Raw genomic sequence first — 18,224 nt, forward strand, 5'->3', positions numbered from 1 at the left:
GTACTAATGCATGCTACACTGTGGATGAACCTTAAAAATGTTCCACTAAGAAGTCACACAGGGGCAGCGGCCAAGAGGAGCTACTCCATGTCTGAGGTCAGGGGCGGCTGCTGCACTTTGCTGGAGCAGCAGTGAAGAGATACCCCACGTCCAAGGTAAGAGAAACCCAAGTAAGATGGTAGGCACTAAGAGAGGGCATCAGAGGGCAGACAGACCGAAACCATAATCACAGAAAACTAGTCAGTCTGATCACACGGACCACAGCCTTGTCTAACTCAGTGAAACTAAACCATGCCATGTAGGGCCACCCAAGACGGGCAGGTCATGGTGGAGAGGTCTGACAGAATGTGGTCCACTGGAGAAGGGAATGCAAACCACTCAGTATTCTTGCCTTGAGAACCCCATGAAGAGTATGAAAAGGCAAAAAGATAGGACACTGAAAGATGAACTCCCCAGGTCGGTAGGTGCCCAACATGCTACTGGAGATCAGTGGAGAAATAACTCCAGAAAGAATGAAGGGATGGAGGCAAAGCAAAAACAACACCTAGTTGTGGATGGGACTGGTGATAGAAGCGAGGTTTGATGCTGTAAAGAGCAATATTGCATAGGAACCTAGACTGTTAGGTCTATGAATCAAGGCAAGTTGGAAGTGGTCAAACAGGAGATGACAAGAGTGAACATCGACATTCTAGGAATCAGATAACTAAGATGGACTGGAATGGGTGAATTTAACTCAGATAACCATTATATCTACTACTGTGGGCAGGAATCCCTTAGAAGAAATGGAGTAGCCATCATAGTCAACAAAAGAGTCCGAAATGCAGTCCTTGGATGCAATCTCAAAAATGACAGAATGGTCTCTGTATGTTTCCAAGGCAAACCATTCAATATCATGGTAATCCAAGTCTATGCCCTGACAAGTAACACTGAAGAAGCTGAATTTGAACAGTTCTATGAAGACCTACAAGACAGTCTAGAACTAACACCCATAAAAGATGTCTTTTTCATTATAGGGGACTGGAATGCAAAAGTAGGAAGTCAAGAAACACCTGGAGTAACAGGCAAATTTGGCCTTGGAGTACAGAATGAAGCAGGGCAAAGGCTAATAGAGTTCTGCCAAGAGAACACACTGGTCATAGCAAACACCCTCTTCCAACAACACAAGAGAAGACTCTTGCAGAGTCTGATTTTGACACCAAAATCAGATTGATTATATTCTTTGTAGCCAAAGATGGAGAAGCTCTACACAGTCAGCAAAAACAAGACTGGGAGCTGACTGTGGCTCAGATCATGAACTCTTTATTGCAAAATTCAGACTGAAATTGAAGAAAGTGGAGAAAACCACTAGACCATTCAGGTATGACCTAAATCAAATCCCTATGACTATACAGCGGAAGTGAGAAATAGATTTAAGGGACTAGATCTGATAGGTAGAGTGCCTGATGACCTCTGGACGGAGGTTCGTGACATTGTACAGGAGACAGGGACCAAGACCATCCCCATGGAAAAGAAATGCAAAAAAGAAAAATGGCTGTCTGAGGAGGCCTTACAAATAGCTGTGAAAAGAAAAGAAGTGAAAAGCAAAGGAGAAAAGGAAAAATACAAGCATCTGAATACAGAGTTTCAAAGAATAGCAAGGAGAGATAAGAAAGCTTTCCTCAACGATCAATGCAAAGAAATAGAGGAAATCAACAGAATAGAAAAGACTAGAGATCTCTTCAAGAAAATTAGAGATTCCAAGGGAACATTCATGCAAAGATGGGCTCAATGAGGGATAGAAATGGTAGGGACCTAACAGAAGCAGAAGATATTAAGAAGAGGTGGCAAGAATACACAGAAGGACTGTACAAAAAAGATCTTCATGACCCAGATAATCACGATGGCGTGATCACTAACCTAGAGCCAGACATCTTGGAATGTGAAGTCAATGGGCCATAGGAAGCATCACTATGAACAAAGCTAGTGGAGGTGATGGAATTCCAGTTGAGCTATTTCAAATCCTGAAAGATGATGCTGTGAAAGTGCTGCACTCAATATGCCAGCAAATTTGGAAAACTCAGCAGTGGCCACAAGACTGGAAAAGGTCAGTTTTCATTCCAATCCCAAAGAAAGGCAATGCCAAAGAATGCTCAAACTACTGCACAATTACACTCATCTCACACATTAGTAAAGTAATGCTCAAAATTCTCCAAGCCAGGCTTCAGCAATATGTGAACCATGAACTTCCAAATGATCAAGCTGGTTTTAGAAAAGGCAGAGGCACCAGAGATCAAATTGCCAACATTCGCTGGATCATGGAGAAAGCAAGAGAGTTCCAGAAAAACATTTATTTTTGTATTATTGACTATGCCAAAGCCTTTGACTGTGTGGATCACAATAGACTGTGGAAAATTCTGAAAGAGATGGGAATCCCAGACCACCTGACCTGCCTCTTGAGAAACCTGTATGCAGGTCAGGAAGCAACAGTTAGAACTGGACATGGAACAACAGACTGGTTCCAAAAAGGAAAAGGAGTACGTCAAGGCTGTATATTGTCACCCTGCTTATTTAACTTATATGCAGAGTACATCATGAGGAACGCTGGGCTAGAAGAAGCACAAGCTGGAATCAAGATTGCCGGGAGAAATATCAATAATCTCAGATATGCAGATGACACCACCCTTATGGCAGAAAGTGAAGAAGAACTAAAGAACCTCTTGATGAAAGTGAAAGAGGAGAGTGAAAAAGCTGGCTTAAATCTCAACACTCAGAAATCTAAGATCATGGCATCCGGTCCCATCACTTCATGGCGGGTAGATGGGGAAACAGTGGAAACAGTGGCTGACTTTATTTTTCTGGACTCCAAAATCACTGCAGATGGTGATTGCAGCCATGAAATTAAAAGATGCTTACTCCTTGGAAAGAAAGTTATGACTAATCTAGGCAGCATATTGAAAAGCAGAGACAAGAGGATGTGGAGAGAAAGGAACCCTCTTACACTGTTGGTGGGAATGCAAACTAGTACAGCCACTATGGAGAACAGTGTGGAGATTCCTCAAAAAACTGGAAATAGAACTGCCATATGATCCAGCAATTGCACTCCTGGGCATACACACCGAGGAAACCAGAATTGAAAGAGACACATGTACTCCAATGTTCATTGCAGCACTGTTTATAATAGCCAGAACATGGAAGCAACCTAGATGTCCATCTGCAGACGAATGGATAAGAAAGCTTTGGTACATATACACAATGGAGTATTATTCAGCCATTAAAAAGAATACATTTGAATCAGTTCTAATGAGGTGGATGAAACTGGAGCCTATTATACAGAGTGAAGTAAGCCAGAAAGAAAAACACCAATACAGCATACTAACGCATATATATGGAATTTAGAAAGATGCAAATGATAACCCTGTATACGAGACAGCAAAAGAGACACAGATGTATAGATCAGTCTTTGGGACTCTGTGGGAGAGGGTGAGGGTGGGATGATTTGGGAGAATGTCATTGAAACACGTATGTTGTCATATGTGAAATGAATCACTAGTTCAGGGTCAATGCATGTTACAGGATGCTCGGGGCTGGCATGCGGGGATGACCCTGAGGGAGGATAAAGGGAGGAGGGAGGAGGGAGGTGGTGGGAGGGGGGTTCAGGAGGGGGAACTTATGTAAACCCGGGGCGAATTCATGTCAATGTATGGCAAAACCAACCAATATAATATTGTAAAATAATTTGCCTCCAATAAAAAATAAATTAATTACAAAAAAAAAGAAAAGCAGAGACATTACTTTGCCAACAAAGGTCCGTCTAGTCAACGCTATGGTTTTTGCAGTGGTCATGTATGGATGTGATAGTTGGACTATAAAGAAAGCTGAGTGCATAAGAATTGATGCTTTTGAACTGTGGTGTTGGAGGAGACTCTTGAGAGTCCCTTGGACTGCAAGGAGATCCAGCCAGTCAATTCTAAAGGAGATCAATCCTGGGTGTTCATTGGAAGGACTGATGTTGAAGCTGAAGCTCCGATACTTTGGCTACCTGATGGGAAGAGCTGACTCATTGGAAAAGACCCTGATGCTGGGAAAGATTGCGGACAGGAGGAGAAGGGCACGATAGAGGATGAAATGGTTGGGTGGCATCACCGACTCAATGGACATGGGTTTGGGTGGACTCCGGGAGTTGGTGATAGGCTGGGAGGCCCTGGTGTTCATGGGGTCACAAAGAGTCGGGCATATCTGAGTGACTGAACTGAACTGAAGAAGTCACACACAAAAGGTCATATGCTATGAGATTCTGTTTACATGAACTATCCAGAACAGGTAAATCCATAAAGATAAAAAGAGAATAGTGGTTGCTAGGGGATGGAATAGGCTGAAGAGGGTGTAGAGTGACTGATAATGGTATGAGGTTTTCTTTGGGAGTGATGAAAATGTTTTGGAATTAATAAAGGTGGAAATTATGCAGTATTATGAAGGTACTGAAAAGCTACTGCACTGTTACTTTAAAATTCTTAATTTTATTTAATGTGAATTCCACCTCAGTTTTAAGAAATGGATTAGGAAAAACAATAATGAACTAGAACTGTCTCCTACAACTGCAGGTAAAATCAGAGACAAACCAAGAATATGACCTACAGATGCTGCAAGCCTTAAATTGGAAAGTTCAAAAGAACATTCTTAAGGCCCCAGTGCTGCAGCTAGCTATGAGGTCATAACTGACATTTATTTCCCCCACCCCACTCCCTGCATCACTGATTTCAAATTACAGTCAGAGGTGATCGAAGCTCTCCATTAGCTATAACCTTCTCTCCTGCTTTCAAAGCACCACAACTTTAACAGGCACTCTCTGAAGATTTGGTTCATTCTCAAATCAGCCTGTTTCTTCCCCCACATGCTACTCATGACGATACCTTTACTCTTTGACAATGGTTAAAGAAAAGTGGTGCCTATCCGATTAGGTGGTGCTGTGGTAAAGAATCCACCCATCAATGCAGGGGGTGCAGGGATCTTTGATCCCTGAGTCAGGAAGATCCCCTGGAGAAGGAAATGGCAACCCACTCCAGGATTCTTGCCTGGAAAATCCCATGGACAGAGGAGCCTGGCGGGTTACAGTCCATGGGGTCACAAAGAACTGGATGCAACTGTATGACTGATCACACACACAGAACGAAAAGTGGTTGCCCAAAAAGAAGGAAGAGAAAGACAGAAGAGAGATGAACAGCTGGGAGAAAGAGACCCAGACAGAGGGAAATGCAAAGAAAAAGAGAGAAATAATAGGCAGTATAAAAGAAAGGTGCTGAGAGAAGGAAAAACAAACAAACAATAGCAGTGTGAGGAAAATAAGCAGACCAAAATAGATACGTCGGGAGAAGGGTAAGATTAGAAAGAGACAAGAGAACTAGGATCCTCATGATCTCCAAACTCCCCCTGGAAAACAGAAGATCCTGAAATCAAATATGCCCTTCTGCCTAGGGGGTCTAGAAGCCCCTGACAAGCTTTGTCCTCCCTGGTTGACCAGAAAGCCAGAGAGCCTCAATGAGATGAGAAGAGGGAGCTGTCTATCAAAGAGCTCCTCCCCGCAAAGGTTGACATTGTGGGAGTCAGCTAGTCCCACTGATGGCCTCCGGGGCTTGTCGTTCCCCAGAAGAGGGAGTGTGGCTGGCTTGGCTCCAGTGATGTGTGGTTTCCTGGAGTGTCAAGCTAGGCCGGGGCAGCCAAAGTTCAGAAGCAGAAGCTGCAGAGCAGGAGTTCCTGGTTTTGGTGCTGCCAGCCAGGCGAGTCCCTCCTGAAATGGGGTTCCTTGGAATTTTGCCAATCCTGATACTATTCATTCTCTTGGGGGGTGTCCAGGAACCTGGGCTGGTGGAGGCATTCTTTCTAAGTAAGTATCAAAGCAAGAATTGAAGACTCAGTCTTCCTAGTGGAGAAACGGAGCGTGGCTGGGAGGAAGGAACAAAAAATTTGCTGATGAGAAATGTGTTCCCCCACCTATGTCTGGGATCCTGGGGGAGAAAGAAGAACCATATCCGGAGAACTCCTTTTAGCCGCTTTCCTCCTGGTTAAGATGTCCTTGGTGAATGCAGGAACCTGAGCCTGTGGCTCGGGATCATGACTTCCCACCATCATTATGTGAGGACTTCTTCCTAGAAGGGTTTGGATGAAACAGACTAAGGGAACTTGGGAAAATTCCTCATAAGAAAGGCCACTCCCCGCCCCCAGCACCACCTTCATCAACTCCTAAGTCTTCTCACTGTAGCCCTCCAAAATTTCCCCACCCCCACCTCCACACCTACAGGGGATCGTTGCCTTTGGGGTAAAGGAGGGTCTTTGAAAGTCCCCTGGAATGCTGACATAATGAAGACCCCTGCCATTAGCAGCAGAGAGAAACTGAGCCCTCAGACAGCAGCGGAGCCACACACGGCAGGGCCAAATCTCGTTCCACTTCCTGGTAGCTGTGTGATCTTGGCAAGTTTACAGCAGCTCCTTTTTACAAAATGTGAATGTTGACAAAGCTTACCCAGAAGAGCGGTAAGGAAGACTGAAGAGAAAAGAAACAGGGACACAATAAACACTTAATCAATACTGGTTATAATGATGAGCAGGAGAAGGATGGGGATGGTGGATGGGGATCCTAATGAGGCCCTGGGCAGCTTGACAATGGCTTTACAAGGTTTGTCACATGAATCCTCGAAAAAGCCCTCTCAGCAAATGAAGAAAATCAAGGTTCAGGGACGGTTCCTGCCACACCAAGGGATGCACAGAATTCAAAAGCCCTGATTCCAGAAAGGGAGTTCGCAACCACTGAGAGTTGAAACACCCCTGTCTGCAGCCAGGGAACATCCAAATACGGGAAGGCCAAGTGACCAGAATAGTCCTGGGATGAGCATCTCTGTCCCTGGAACCTTATGGACAATGGGTCTAGAGATCAGATGTTGAGCGGTTATGTGGTTGGGAGTGGGGGTATGGTTGGGAAAATTCTGAGCTCCCTGAAGGTGAGAGGTGAAGTGAAAACAGCTTCCCTCCTTTGGCGGTGTCCTGGCCCTGGGAAGGGAGGGCTCCAGCCCCTTCAAGGTTCCAGACGAGTATATCCTTTTGTCCCTCAGGGCAGTGTCCCCGAAATAGGGTAAGATGTGAAATACAAGAAAGAGACCTATGTATGAACAGCAGAGATTGCCCAAAGAAGATGAAATGTTGCCTGTTTAACTGTGGAAAGAAATGTTTAGATATCAACAAAGGTAACTCACCAATCCCTTGGATTGTCTGACACCCTCACCCCTACCCCTACTTTCTGCCACCTGTGCTGGTATTGTTGTACTCCTCCCCTGGTTTGTTGAGGACTGGTCTCTGACCAAGAGATGGGGTGCATCTTAACTTGGCACAAATCCTGTCGATGCTGGGCTGGGGAGGGTGTTGACAGACGTGGGTTTTATCTCATTTCTGCCTCTATTTAGTTGTGTGATGTGAGTAATGTAATTTTTCCTTTATGGGTCTTAGTTTTTCTGTTTCTAAGAAAGGTGTGAGTATTTTGTGATCCTCTGAGATGCTAAGTAGCTATTGAAGTCTCATCAAATGCCAGCATGGTGGCAGGTGACATGATAACTATAAAAAACAGGTATATAATCTGTATTTCCTAGCTTCTTTTCTGGCCTGTCTGTCTGTAGAAATTCTGGATGCCTCTCCTAGACATCTTTGATCTCCTACACTCTTTTCTCTCTGCCCATATCACTGAGTTCTAAAGAAGACCTTGTTCATCAAGGGTTATTCATTCATTAAACAAACATTTACTAGTGGCCCTGACACCCATGATGGGCTCCACTTGCTCAGTGTAGCCAGGGGGGACAGGAAAGGAATCCATGATTTAAGATTTGAAAGATGGGTAGAAGGTAGGAAAAATGAAAGGGAGGATGTTTCTGGCACAGGGAACAGCATGTGCAAAGGCCCTGTGTGAGAAGACACCATCCTCAAGCTAGGAAGCCCAGAGAACAGAGAAGGCCATGAGTATGGTAAGAGATGAGAACGATAAAGCTAGAGTAGGTAGAGAAAGCTCTGACAAGGTAGGGCCTTGCCAGTCAGAGTAAAGGATCTGGTCTCAATGTTAAAAGCAACAGACTATCTACATTCAAATCCCTTACCATCTATATGTGACCTTAGGGAAGTGACTTAGCCTCTCTGAGTCTCAGTTTGTTCATTTGAAAAATGAAGATGATAAGAGGACCTACCTCCTAAAACTATGTGTTAATATATATTAAGTAGTGAGAACAGTGCCTGACCCTTTAATAACTGTGTGCTCATTGTGCTTTAGACTATGAGGTTCTAAAGAACTCTATCTGTACCTCCTAGGACTGTGCACAAAACAGTTGCTCAGTAAATGCTTCCGTTCAGGATTTTTTACTGTAAACATTCCTGAAGCATCCATGCAGGATGAGTTCTGTGCCGTGTGCTAAAATTTTCATGCCTTTGCATTCCCCCGCCCTCCCATCCCATGCCTTTGCACGTGCTTGGAACATTCCTTAGGGAGGCAGACATTGACACAGCTCTGCCCCTCAATCTCCCTGCAGATGTGTGCACTTTGCCAAAGGTTCCTGGCCCCTGCAACGCCTTCTTTGTGCGCTGGTGGTATGATCAGGAAAAAGAAACCTGTTCCTCATTTATCTATGGAGGTTGCCAAGGGAACAATAACAACTTCCAATCTGAAGGTGTCTGCCATGCTATCTGCCCCCGGAGAAGTAAGTCCCAGTTTCCATGCTAACCTGGGCCACCCTGGGAGGCCTGGTGCTAACTGGTCCATTTCAGAAGCCTGGCAGTCTTGGGGCTTATGATCCAGAGGTAAGAATGCAGCTCACAGAAGGGTAAGTAGAGGATGTTTTGGGAAAGGGAGCAGTGATCAAAGGGATGGGGGTGAATATGAAATGAATGGTGGGTACAGACAGAGTAAACAGAGGTGGTGGAGTAGCTGAGATCAAGTCAGAAGAAGGCCCAGGGAACCGGCCCAGAGCTGGGCACCATGCACCAGCCAGTTGCTCCAGGCCTTAACTTCTGTCAAACCTCTTCACTGATTCTTTTTATTTTCTTAAGGTGATTATAGCCAGGACAACCACATGGCATAATGACCAAACCAAGATATTTTTAAGAGTGAAAGGAGATGCCATTAATTATTACACTGGTAACAACAGGCATAAACTGGGACTATTGGAAAAACCAGAACACACGATCACTGTATGAGCCCCTGAAGACACTCCACTTCTGTTTTCTCTCCCTGTGAAATGATATAAAAATGATGCCATCTCCTTTCTTCCATTAATTGCAGGCTATGGTCCTGGAGGTGAGAAAGGCCCCAGCATCTCACCAGGACATCATTTTTCATCCTGCTGTCTTGCAGGGTCAGTCAGCTGGCTGGGATAAAGAAAGCTGGAACAGCCTCCAGGATTTGGCTTATTCCAGGGATCTCTCCAGGTGTGCCTGACAGATGTTCCATGTTGGCTTCCACTGGTCGAATCTCAGCTGCGAAGACTTTGGCGGTTTCCTCGAGGAGCCTCATGATTTGCTGACATCCTTTCCTCCAGCTCAGTTACTCTTCAAACATAATGCCCTTCGCGCTTTGATCCCTTCTCAGTGTGTGACCCTATTTTTCCAACTTTCAGGGCCTCCATTCATCCTCTGGAAACCTTCAGATTCCCCCCAATAAAGCGCTCTGTGAGGTCTGAGTTCTCTGCGACTGAATAATTCACATGTTCCCTCTGCAGAGAACATGTCATTGGATCTCCCAGTGACACCAACGGAGGGACAGAAGAGTATGAAAATGCTGTAGAGGGCTGGTGATATTTTTTGTCCTGGTGTGATTGCCATAAATCTGCTTAAGAATGGAAACAGAGCAGGTCCAGGTTTTGTCTGGACTAAAGCTTAGAAGTTCCTTTAAAAAGGAATGCACATTAAATTTAAAAGTGAATATTATTTCAAGTGAGAAAGGAAATTGCACCAATTGAAAAGTTTAAAAAGCTAGCTAGTACTACTAATTGCACAAAATCCCATTTAGATGGATTATCGATTTTTTAAAATGTAGGACATTATTTCTGTAAAAGTCAATGTCTATGGAAAGATGATTCAGTCTTTGATTTACTGTGGCCGATCGAAAGATGACTATCTTTCTATTTTGATTATGGTGGAAGTGCATAAATAACACAGCCATGTGTGATAGTTGTAGTTCTGCAGGTTTGTGCCCTAAAGATACAGGAATTTCAATAAATTTTCTTTGTATAATTCCATCAAAAAAAGAAGAAAACGTATGGTGCATTTTAAATTGTACAGATTGAATTATCAAGTATATTCTTGCTAGTAAAGAGCATCTGTTCTTGGGATGGGAAGTGGGAAGGAGGTCAAGAGAGAAGGAACATATGTATACCTGTGACTGATTCATGTTGATGTACGGCAGAAACTGAAGAGGAAAAGTTAAAATTTAACATAACCTCTTTCTCCCTCTGCCTCTGTAACTCAGCTTGCCCCTTGCAAATTGCAGATCATGTAGGTCACATAGTTTCAGAAAGTGGGGACTTGCAATACTAGGAACTGGAGTTTATCTCACTCACCCTTATCCTGCTCTTTGCAATTGCCCAGCCCCTGCAAACCTTCTTAATTAGGCCTGTCCAGGTCAGGCATCCTCCTACCCATCTTGACTGCTGTTCCTGTGCACGCAAAACCCCTTAGTTTAAACCAGCCTATTAACAGCTAGTGTTGCCCACTACAGTCTGTCTATAAAAACTCTGTAATCCCTTTGTTTGGGGCTCAGAGCTTGGAGTGTTAACTCTTCTGGGTCCACCGGCGTAATAAACCTGAGTTCTCCAACTCTCCGAGTGTGGTGCTTGGTTTCTCGAATACTGGTTTCTGCAACAAACTAATACAATATTGTAAAGTAATTACCCTCCAATTAAAAAAGAAAAAGAACACCTCCTCTGAACAGGCTTCCTTCAGAACTAATTTTTTTCTCTTCATAGATTTATTTTTCTGATATTTGGAAGAATTTTTTGCAGAATGATTTTTCTTGTTCCATACATTTTAGACCTTGTTTTTCCTCCACTGTTCCATCCTTCTAGGTAAATTTGGTACATTTTATTACAACACAACGTCTAGCCCCATTCCTTAGTGTCATGTGGGTGGTAGGAATGTTGCTTAGCACCATTCTTGCACCAAGACAGATGGCAGCAACATATGATACATAGAAATGTCGTGGGAGCGTGTAATTTCTTCAGTTCTGTCTCGTCACAACAAAAATTTGAAGCAACAGACATTAAAGCTCTCAGACAGACCGTGTCACAGCACTGTGTTACAGTTCAGTTTTATTTAGAAAATAAAAGGAAAATACATCCTCGAGGTGTGAAGGCATGCCGACGTAAAAGATGCAAAGAGAAGAGAGCGAGAGAGCCAGGGAAAGAGAGCGAGAGACCCCTGGCCCTTTGGCTCCTCTTTATATGTTTTTTCTCCTCCACCTGGGCCTGCCCTGTGTACATTGGGCTAGCAGGAGTGCTGTTTGTTCTACTTGAGGTCCTCACTCTGGTTCTCAGACATTCCTTTGTTCTATTTTCATGAACTTTCCCCTTCCTTGTCTTTTAGCCACGGCCATTCTGAACTCCTTTTTCCTATTCTAACTACCTAACAGAAATAACTGATACATAATACATAGATGTATCATACATACATGAATGACTGCTTAAATATAGGGGTTTCCCATGTGGCTCTAGTGGTAAAGAACCAGCCTGCCAATGCAAGAGACATAAGAGATGGGGATTTGATCCCTGGGTTGGGAAGATCCCCTGGAGGAGGGCATGGTAACCTATTTCAGGTTTCATGCCTGGAGAATCCCATGGACAGAGGAGCCTAGAGGGCTACAACCCACAGTGTCACAAAGAGTCAGACATGACTGAAGCGACTTAGCACGCATACATCTAAATATATCCCACTAATTCCAAACTCAGTTGCTTCGCCAACTCAATTTCCTTGTAGCTGGATGCCATAAATGCTGGCTGCCTTTAAATATCACTGGACACAGGAGGAGAGGGAAAGATGGAGTGGAAAGAGAAAGCGGGCTGGTTGGTTAGAAGATCTTGCTTTCAGAGATGGTACAGAGCATACTACCTGGGCCACTCTCAGAGTCTTACAAGGGGTCTGTTCAAGTGAGGGGTTCCTAAGACTTGAGGCTTAATAGAGGGTAGCTCCATCTTGGAAAGGGCTCATGCATCTGTCACGGAGAGGGAGGGGGCCAACTACGCTGAGATGATCATGCTAAAGAGGCCTCTGTTGGTGCTGTGGTCCACAGACCCAGAGAAGCTCTGCCTAAGGAGCAGCATCAGTCTCCAGCCACATGAATGTGCTCCTAACCCATCAGAGCCTCCAGCAAACATCAACCCTATGAAGACCCCAAAAGAGGACCAGCCAGCTGATTCCTTCCCATTTCCTCACCCACAAAAAATAAAAAATTTGTTTTAAACTACCAAGTTTGGGGAATTAAAAAAATGATTTATTTGGCTGCACCGGGTCTTAGTTGCATCATACGGGATCTTGGATGTGGCCCCTGGACTCTCTGGTTGTGGCTGGCGCCCTCTGGAGCCCATGGGCTTCAGCCATTGCAGTGCGTGGGCTTAGCTGCTTCGTGGCTTGTGAGGTCTTATTTCCCTGACCAGGGATGGAATCTGCGTCCCCTGCATTGCAAGGCAGAATCTTAACTATTGGATCACGAGGGAAGTCCCTGGGGAAATTTTATTTGCAGCAATTGGTAGATAATTGGAACAGATGCGATAAGGAAGTGAATAGAATGGAAGCAGGAAGCGGGGAGGGGAGAGGAAGAGGAACGACATGGAGAAGGCTGGGTGAAGAAAAAAGGGGTCCCCAAAGGCGGGGCAAGATAAGAGGGCACAAGGCTTGAGAAGGGAGCCCCACAGCACACATCCTGGATGTCACGTTTGAATAAACTCCTTGTTTGCTTTGACTTGCACCAAGAGCTTCTAAAGAATCTGGGGTACATTCACTGGTCTAGTAAGACCTACCATCTTCTCAACTCTCAGTTTCTCCCTCCTTAAAAAGCGCTGCTTAAATTATGACTATTTCTGAAAATGATGTTAGCAAATACCTACATTATGGTCACTTAGGGTCACTTATGGGGCTTCCCTGGTAGCTCAGTGTTAAAGAATTTGTTTGCCAATGCAGGAGCCACAGGACATGCAGGTTCGATTGCTGGGTCTGGAAGATCTGGAGGAGGGCATGGCAACACACTCCAGTAGTCTTGCCTGGAGACTTCCCATGGACAGAAGAGCCTGACTGGTCACTTAGGATAGGGAGGAGCTTGTCTAAAGTGTGGGTCCCCCAGAAATTGTCCTCTAAGAAATCGTCATCTCCAGAAGGAGAGTCCAGGAATCTTCAAGATCTAAGTGATTTTATAGAACCTGTGGGTGGAATGATACTTAAGGGGCAATCCATCAGTGAGGGAAAGAAAAAAATAGAGGTTTAACACGTTTTTTGGTGCCTGCTCCTGGTACAGAAGGACATTAGGAGAAAATACTAGAGTCTCTGAAAGTTGGGGAGGATAAGGCAGGGTTGGGCTGCAGACCTCCAAACCGCTGCTAATTTGGCAGTTTGGCAGAGTGACCACCTGGCCAAGTGGTTCTTGTGTGTGGTGTCTCCCACATTTACACTGCTCTTGCCTTCACACCTGTGTTCTCCTGGGAAGCCTGTTCCAGTCCTGTACATCTTTGTGATGCAGGCCAAATTACCAAAAAGTCATCATTGGTCTGCATCCTATGGGGAGAGCACTTCTCTGGGAATAAAGACGTTGAAATATGAGTCTCAACTTTGCCCCTCATTGAATGTATGACCCGGTTGGGACCGAGTAGGGTGGAGAGGTACTCCTCGTAGAATCTCAGTTTCCCATCTGTTAGATGAAAGTGGTGGACTCACATTCAAAGAGTATTTCTAAAGTTGAGAAAACATGGAAGCTCAGGAACCTTGCCAAATCCGATAAGCAACTGATGCTTGTCCATCCCATTGGTGCCTCTCAGCTCTTGATTGAAGTTTACATGCACGAGGGACTGGAACAGAATCGTTCTGCCCTCACGGACCACAGAGGTCCTTGTAAATGGCCAAGTGTGCTTTGTGGATGACAGGGTCTGCACTCTGTGCTCAGACACTCCTGTGCAGAGCCCTCAGGATTGAGCATAGGTCCTGGTATGGAAGATGCTGTGTCTCCTTGTTGTCAGCTGTTTGCTCATTATTCTGCCCCTTAGAACCCTACTCAAGAGGATACCTTGAGTAGGATTTTTAGGTGTTACTCGTGGTGGCAGGCAGACCCAGGACCCCTTATCTCTCTTCTCCTCATTCTCTTTTCAAAACTGCCTCCAGAGCCAGAAATGCCCAGAGGAAACTGTGGATGGCTTGGAACCTCTGGGAAAGAGCAGGTAAAGGAGACTAGAGAGTTCTTACAGCCCAATAACTTTCCCCTCTTTTTTTTTAAACACATGTACAAATAGAAGCTTCTAGCAGGAAACAGCGGAGAAGGCAATGGCACCCCACTCCAGTACTCTTGCCTGGAAAATCCCATGGACAGAGGAGCCTGGTAGGCTGCAATCCATGCGGTCACTGAGGGTCGGACACAACTGAGCGACTTCACTTTCAGTTTTTACTTTCACGCATTGGAGAAGGAAATGGCAACCCACTCCAGTGTTCTTGCCTGGAGAATCCCAGGGACAGGGGAGCCTGGTGGGCTGCCATCTATGGGGTTGCACAGAGTCGGACACGACTGAAGCAACTTAGCAGCAGCAGCAGCAGGAAACAGACTTGTCCAAAGTCATACAGCAAATCAATAACACATCTGGATCTAAAATCCAAGTTTGAAGGGTAGCAAGGTGTTGCTCGGTGGCTCAGACTGTAGAGTCTGCCTGCAATGCAGGAGATTCAGGTTCGATTCTTGGGTGGGGAAGATCCTCTAGAGAAGGGAATGGCTACCCACTTCAGTATTCTTGCCTGGAGAATTCCATCGACAGAGGAGCCTGCAAGCCATATTCCATGGGGTCATGAAGAGTTGGGTACAACTCAGCGACTAACACAAGCTGTTGCCAAATCCCACAGCCTAATGGGGAATCAGGGTGGATATAATGGTTATTTGTCATTTTTTTTTTTATATTCAGCGTCTTAATCTCATTCCTACATATGAATCCTACAGATGAAGAATTCCCTATCCAGAGGAGTCTTGGAATGAGGTAAAACCAGCATTCCAATGTAAAAGCTGAGAGGGTTAGATACTTTATCAGTCAGGGTTCATTAAAGGACACTGAAACCACCCTGTTTTGTATTTCAAAAAGAGAGAATTAGAAAATACAAACTGTTTACGTGAGTGTTGGGAGGATGAAAGACCTAAAGGAGGAGGGGCTGAGGCATCCATCCCTCCTAGATTTGATAGAATAGAAGATTTGGGGTTATCAGACCTAGGAGTTCACAGAAGGGGCCCAGACACAGCTGGGGCTCACACTTCTGGAGGGACAGAGCTTGGGGCTCTGTGGTGGGCACTCAATCTTCTAAAATGCCCTGCGGCTGGGGCATTTCATTTGGGCCTCTGAAATGAGGGGAAACTGGCTCCAATGGTGCTTGGTCTACCAAGCTGGTGCTGGTATTTCCAAGGAGGCGCAAATGTATCTGGCTTGAGAAGTGATCTAGAGAGTGGAGCTCTAACTCTTCTGCTGCTGGAAAGATGCTGATGGGAGACAGAAAAAGGAAGAAAGTCTCCCTTCATCTCATCTGTCCGTTTTCTGTCAGAGTCTCCCATCACAGAGTCTAACTGAAAGCAAACCGGCAGAAGAGCAAGGGGAAGCTTTGTTTGTGGAGAGTCCCGTCCCCAGCAGAGCAAGGCTGGACTGGAGCTGGAAGAGAGGAGGTTAGTGCTAGGGTGCTCTCTGTCCCAGCCTGCTTGCAGCTGGTAAATAGGTACTAGTCTTGGGTTCAGATAATCAGACCCCTCACTTAAAACACTGAATTGGGAGCTTAGGAAGCAAGAAGCAAGGATAAGAGAGAATTCATTCTGAGGGCAGCAGCAAGAGCAGACAGCCTCATCCTATTTCCGGGGGGCGGTGGGCATGATGGCAAAGGTGTTGGTACAAGATGGACCCCAGTATTCAGGGCTCTGTTGATTGTGGCCCTGGCTTTGTTGCCTTCCTTGTTCCCGTCCATTCCCCTTATCTTATTTCTCTGTCCTGTTGGGCATCCTGTGAACCACCCAGAATTTGAAAAATAGATTTCCATTATGTCTAAAATAAACTGGATTGCATTTGTGTCTGGAAACCCTGACTGATATACGAGGATGGCACCTGGAAGAGTCTAGAAGTCCCAACGAGCATAAGGCTCAGTCACTCAGTTGTGTCCAACTCTTAGTGACTCCATGGACTGAAGCCTACCAGGTTCCTCTGTCTATGGGATTTTATAGGCAAGAATACTGGAGTGGGTTCTCCAGGGGATCTTCCCAACCCAGGAATGTAACTTGAGTCTCTTTCATTGCCTGCATTGGCAGGCAGATTCTTTACCACTAGCACCACCTGGAAATCTCAGTGAGCACAGAGGACTTGTTTTCTCATGACAGGTTGTTGGCCTAACGTGATGTGGTCCAATGAAGTCCTTCCACAACTGGTTCCTGAAGTTTGTCGTTATGCTATGGGCCCCATATTCCTCTGGGTTAGGTTTTTCTCTGGAATGGGTGTCCTTTAGAGCATGAACACCCAGAAGTGAGTAACACTGAGATCATTTACCCTCTTACTTTCTCATTGCAAGGATATGGATACGATGAAAGAACTGGGGCATGAGTGGAAATCAGAAAGAATATTCTCTTCAAAATAACAGGGTAAAGGGAGACCACTTCCATGAATAGTAGAAAGAGCTTTGGGCTTAGGGAACTGGTCTCTAATGCTGGCCCCAGCCCTTGAACTATGTGACAATGAATAAGTTGCTATTCTCTCTGGTTACTACCACACCTGCACCACTGGGAAAAGACAAAGGACCTTCCTCTAAAGACTCACCTGGGGCACTGCCTTGGCTTGAATCCTTCCCACCCCTAGTGAGGTTCAAAGCGATATCAATAAGAGGTAGTGATGGGAGAAGAGCGGACCTGGTAGAGCAACAGGAAATCCAGGAAAACCCTGTAGACCACACACCTTCCAGGAAGGCTTGGGGCTCCAAACCCTCGTCCTACATCCGCCTCTTGTCAGGTGAGCTGCACCCCAATGCAGCATCGCATTGGGAGGGGAGAACTGAGCCCTGATAACTGTCATCAGGACCTGGGCTTTGGGTTTGGAGGGCAGTTTTCACTCTCGATCAACAGCATGTATACTTCAGTATCCATAAGCACTGACATCTGAGCTGCTCTAAGACACCCCAGACACAACTTCAGCAGGCTCTGTCAAGAGGACGCACAAACATTTTTAATGCCTTTTAAGTACCTTATCTGCCTTTGGGTAGGTCAAGGGCTTTCTTAAGCCACATATCTAAGGCAGTGGCTCACCAATATCCTTACATTGAGGACTCAGAGATTCTGGACTTTTCCAAACAAAACAAACAAACAAAAACAAACTTAAAAGAAAGGTCCCAAGGTAATTCTGATATGTTACAAGTTTGGAACTACTGGCCTAACACCTTCTCCATTCAATATCACAATTCCTGATAAATATTATAAAATGCAGAGCGTATCATTTCTAATTCATCATATTTGTACGTCTGCATTCCGTTGCTATTAATTTTGACACTAAAGATTCTTCCTTCTTGATCTGCTATTCCTGATAAGTATTGTCCAGAAGAGAACATCTCATACCTGTTTCATCGTATTTATCTTTTGCACAACTTTCCCTCCCTTTTTCTCCTTACCACCTACTTCTGGCATATTAATTCATCAAGCAAAATGAAGACGGGACTTACTCAGTGTTCTTTCAAGATCCCTGAAAAAGTGAAAGGAGGACATCAGAAGAAGGCTACGCTTCAGTGAACTTTATTTTTCACGGCTGAAGAGGCTCCCTCTGTTCCCCTCAACCCCCTACCCAAAGCTAATCCATTGCTGAAGCTGGTCGAGTCAGGCTTTATTCCCTCATTCCCTGAGCTATAGCCTTGCTGGTCTTATTTCAGTTTCTCATATGTGCAGAGCTCCTTCCCATACCAAAGCATCCGTGTAAGCTGGTTCACATTATGTGGCTTCCTCTCCCTCTGAGTCTTCAGGCATCCAAACTTCTCTG

General features: G+C 45.1%; 1 protein-coding gene across 1 annotated transcript; it reads left to right on the forward strand.

Moving 5' to 3' along the window:
• Positions 1-5,769: 5,769 nt before the first annotated feature.
• Positions 5,770-9,381, forward strand: LOC148775331 (WAP four-disulfide core domain protein 6A-like). Its single transcript, XM_088844341.1, has 4 exons — positions 5,770-5,872; positions 7,083-7,214; positions 8,538-8,705; positions 9,359-9,381. Exons 1-4 carry the CDS (start codon positions 5,770-5,772, stop codon positions 9,379-9,381), a joined length of 426 nt encoding a protein of 141 aa, XP_088700467.1.
• The last annotated feature ends 8,843 nt before the right edge of the window (positions 9,382-18,224 follow it).

The sequence above is a fragment of the Moschus berezovskii genome, chromosome 15 (assembly GCF_049115385.1).
Source record: "Moschus berezovskii isolate FMDL1 chromosome 15, NW_MosBer_1.0, whole genome shotgun sequence".
NCBI classification, from domain to species: domain Eukaryota; kingdom Metazoa; phylum Chordata; class Mammalia; order Artiodactyla; family Moschidae; genus Moschus; species Moschus berezovskii.

Coding starts and splice junctions, on each gene's coding strand:
- LOC148775331 (XM_088844341.1), top strand. CDS start 5,770: ATGGGGTTCCTTGGAATTTTGCCAATCCTGATACTATTCATTCTCTTG. Junction 7,215..8,537: donor ATGTTTAGATATCAACAAAG/GTAACTCACCAA, acceptor ATCTCCCTGCAG/ATGTGTGCACTTTGCCAAAG. Junction 8,706..9,358: donor TGCTATCTGCCCCCGGAGAA/GTAAGTCCCAGT, acceptor GCTGTCTTGCAG/GGTCAGTCAGCTGGCTGGGA.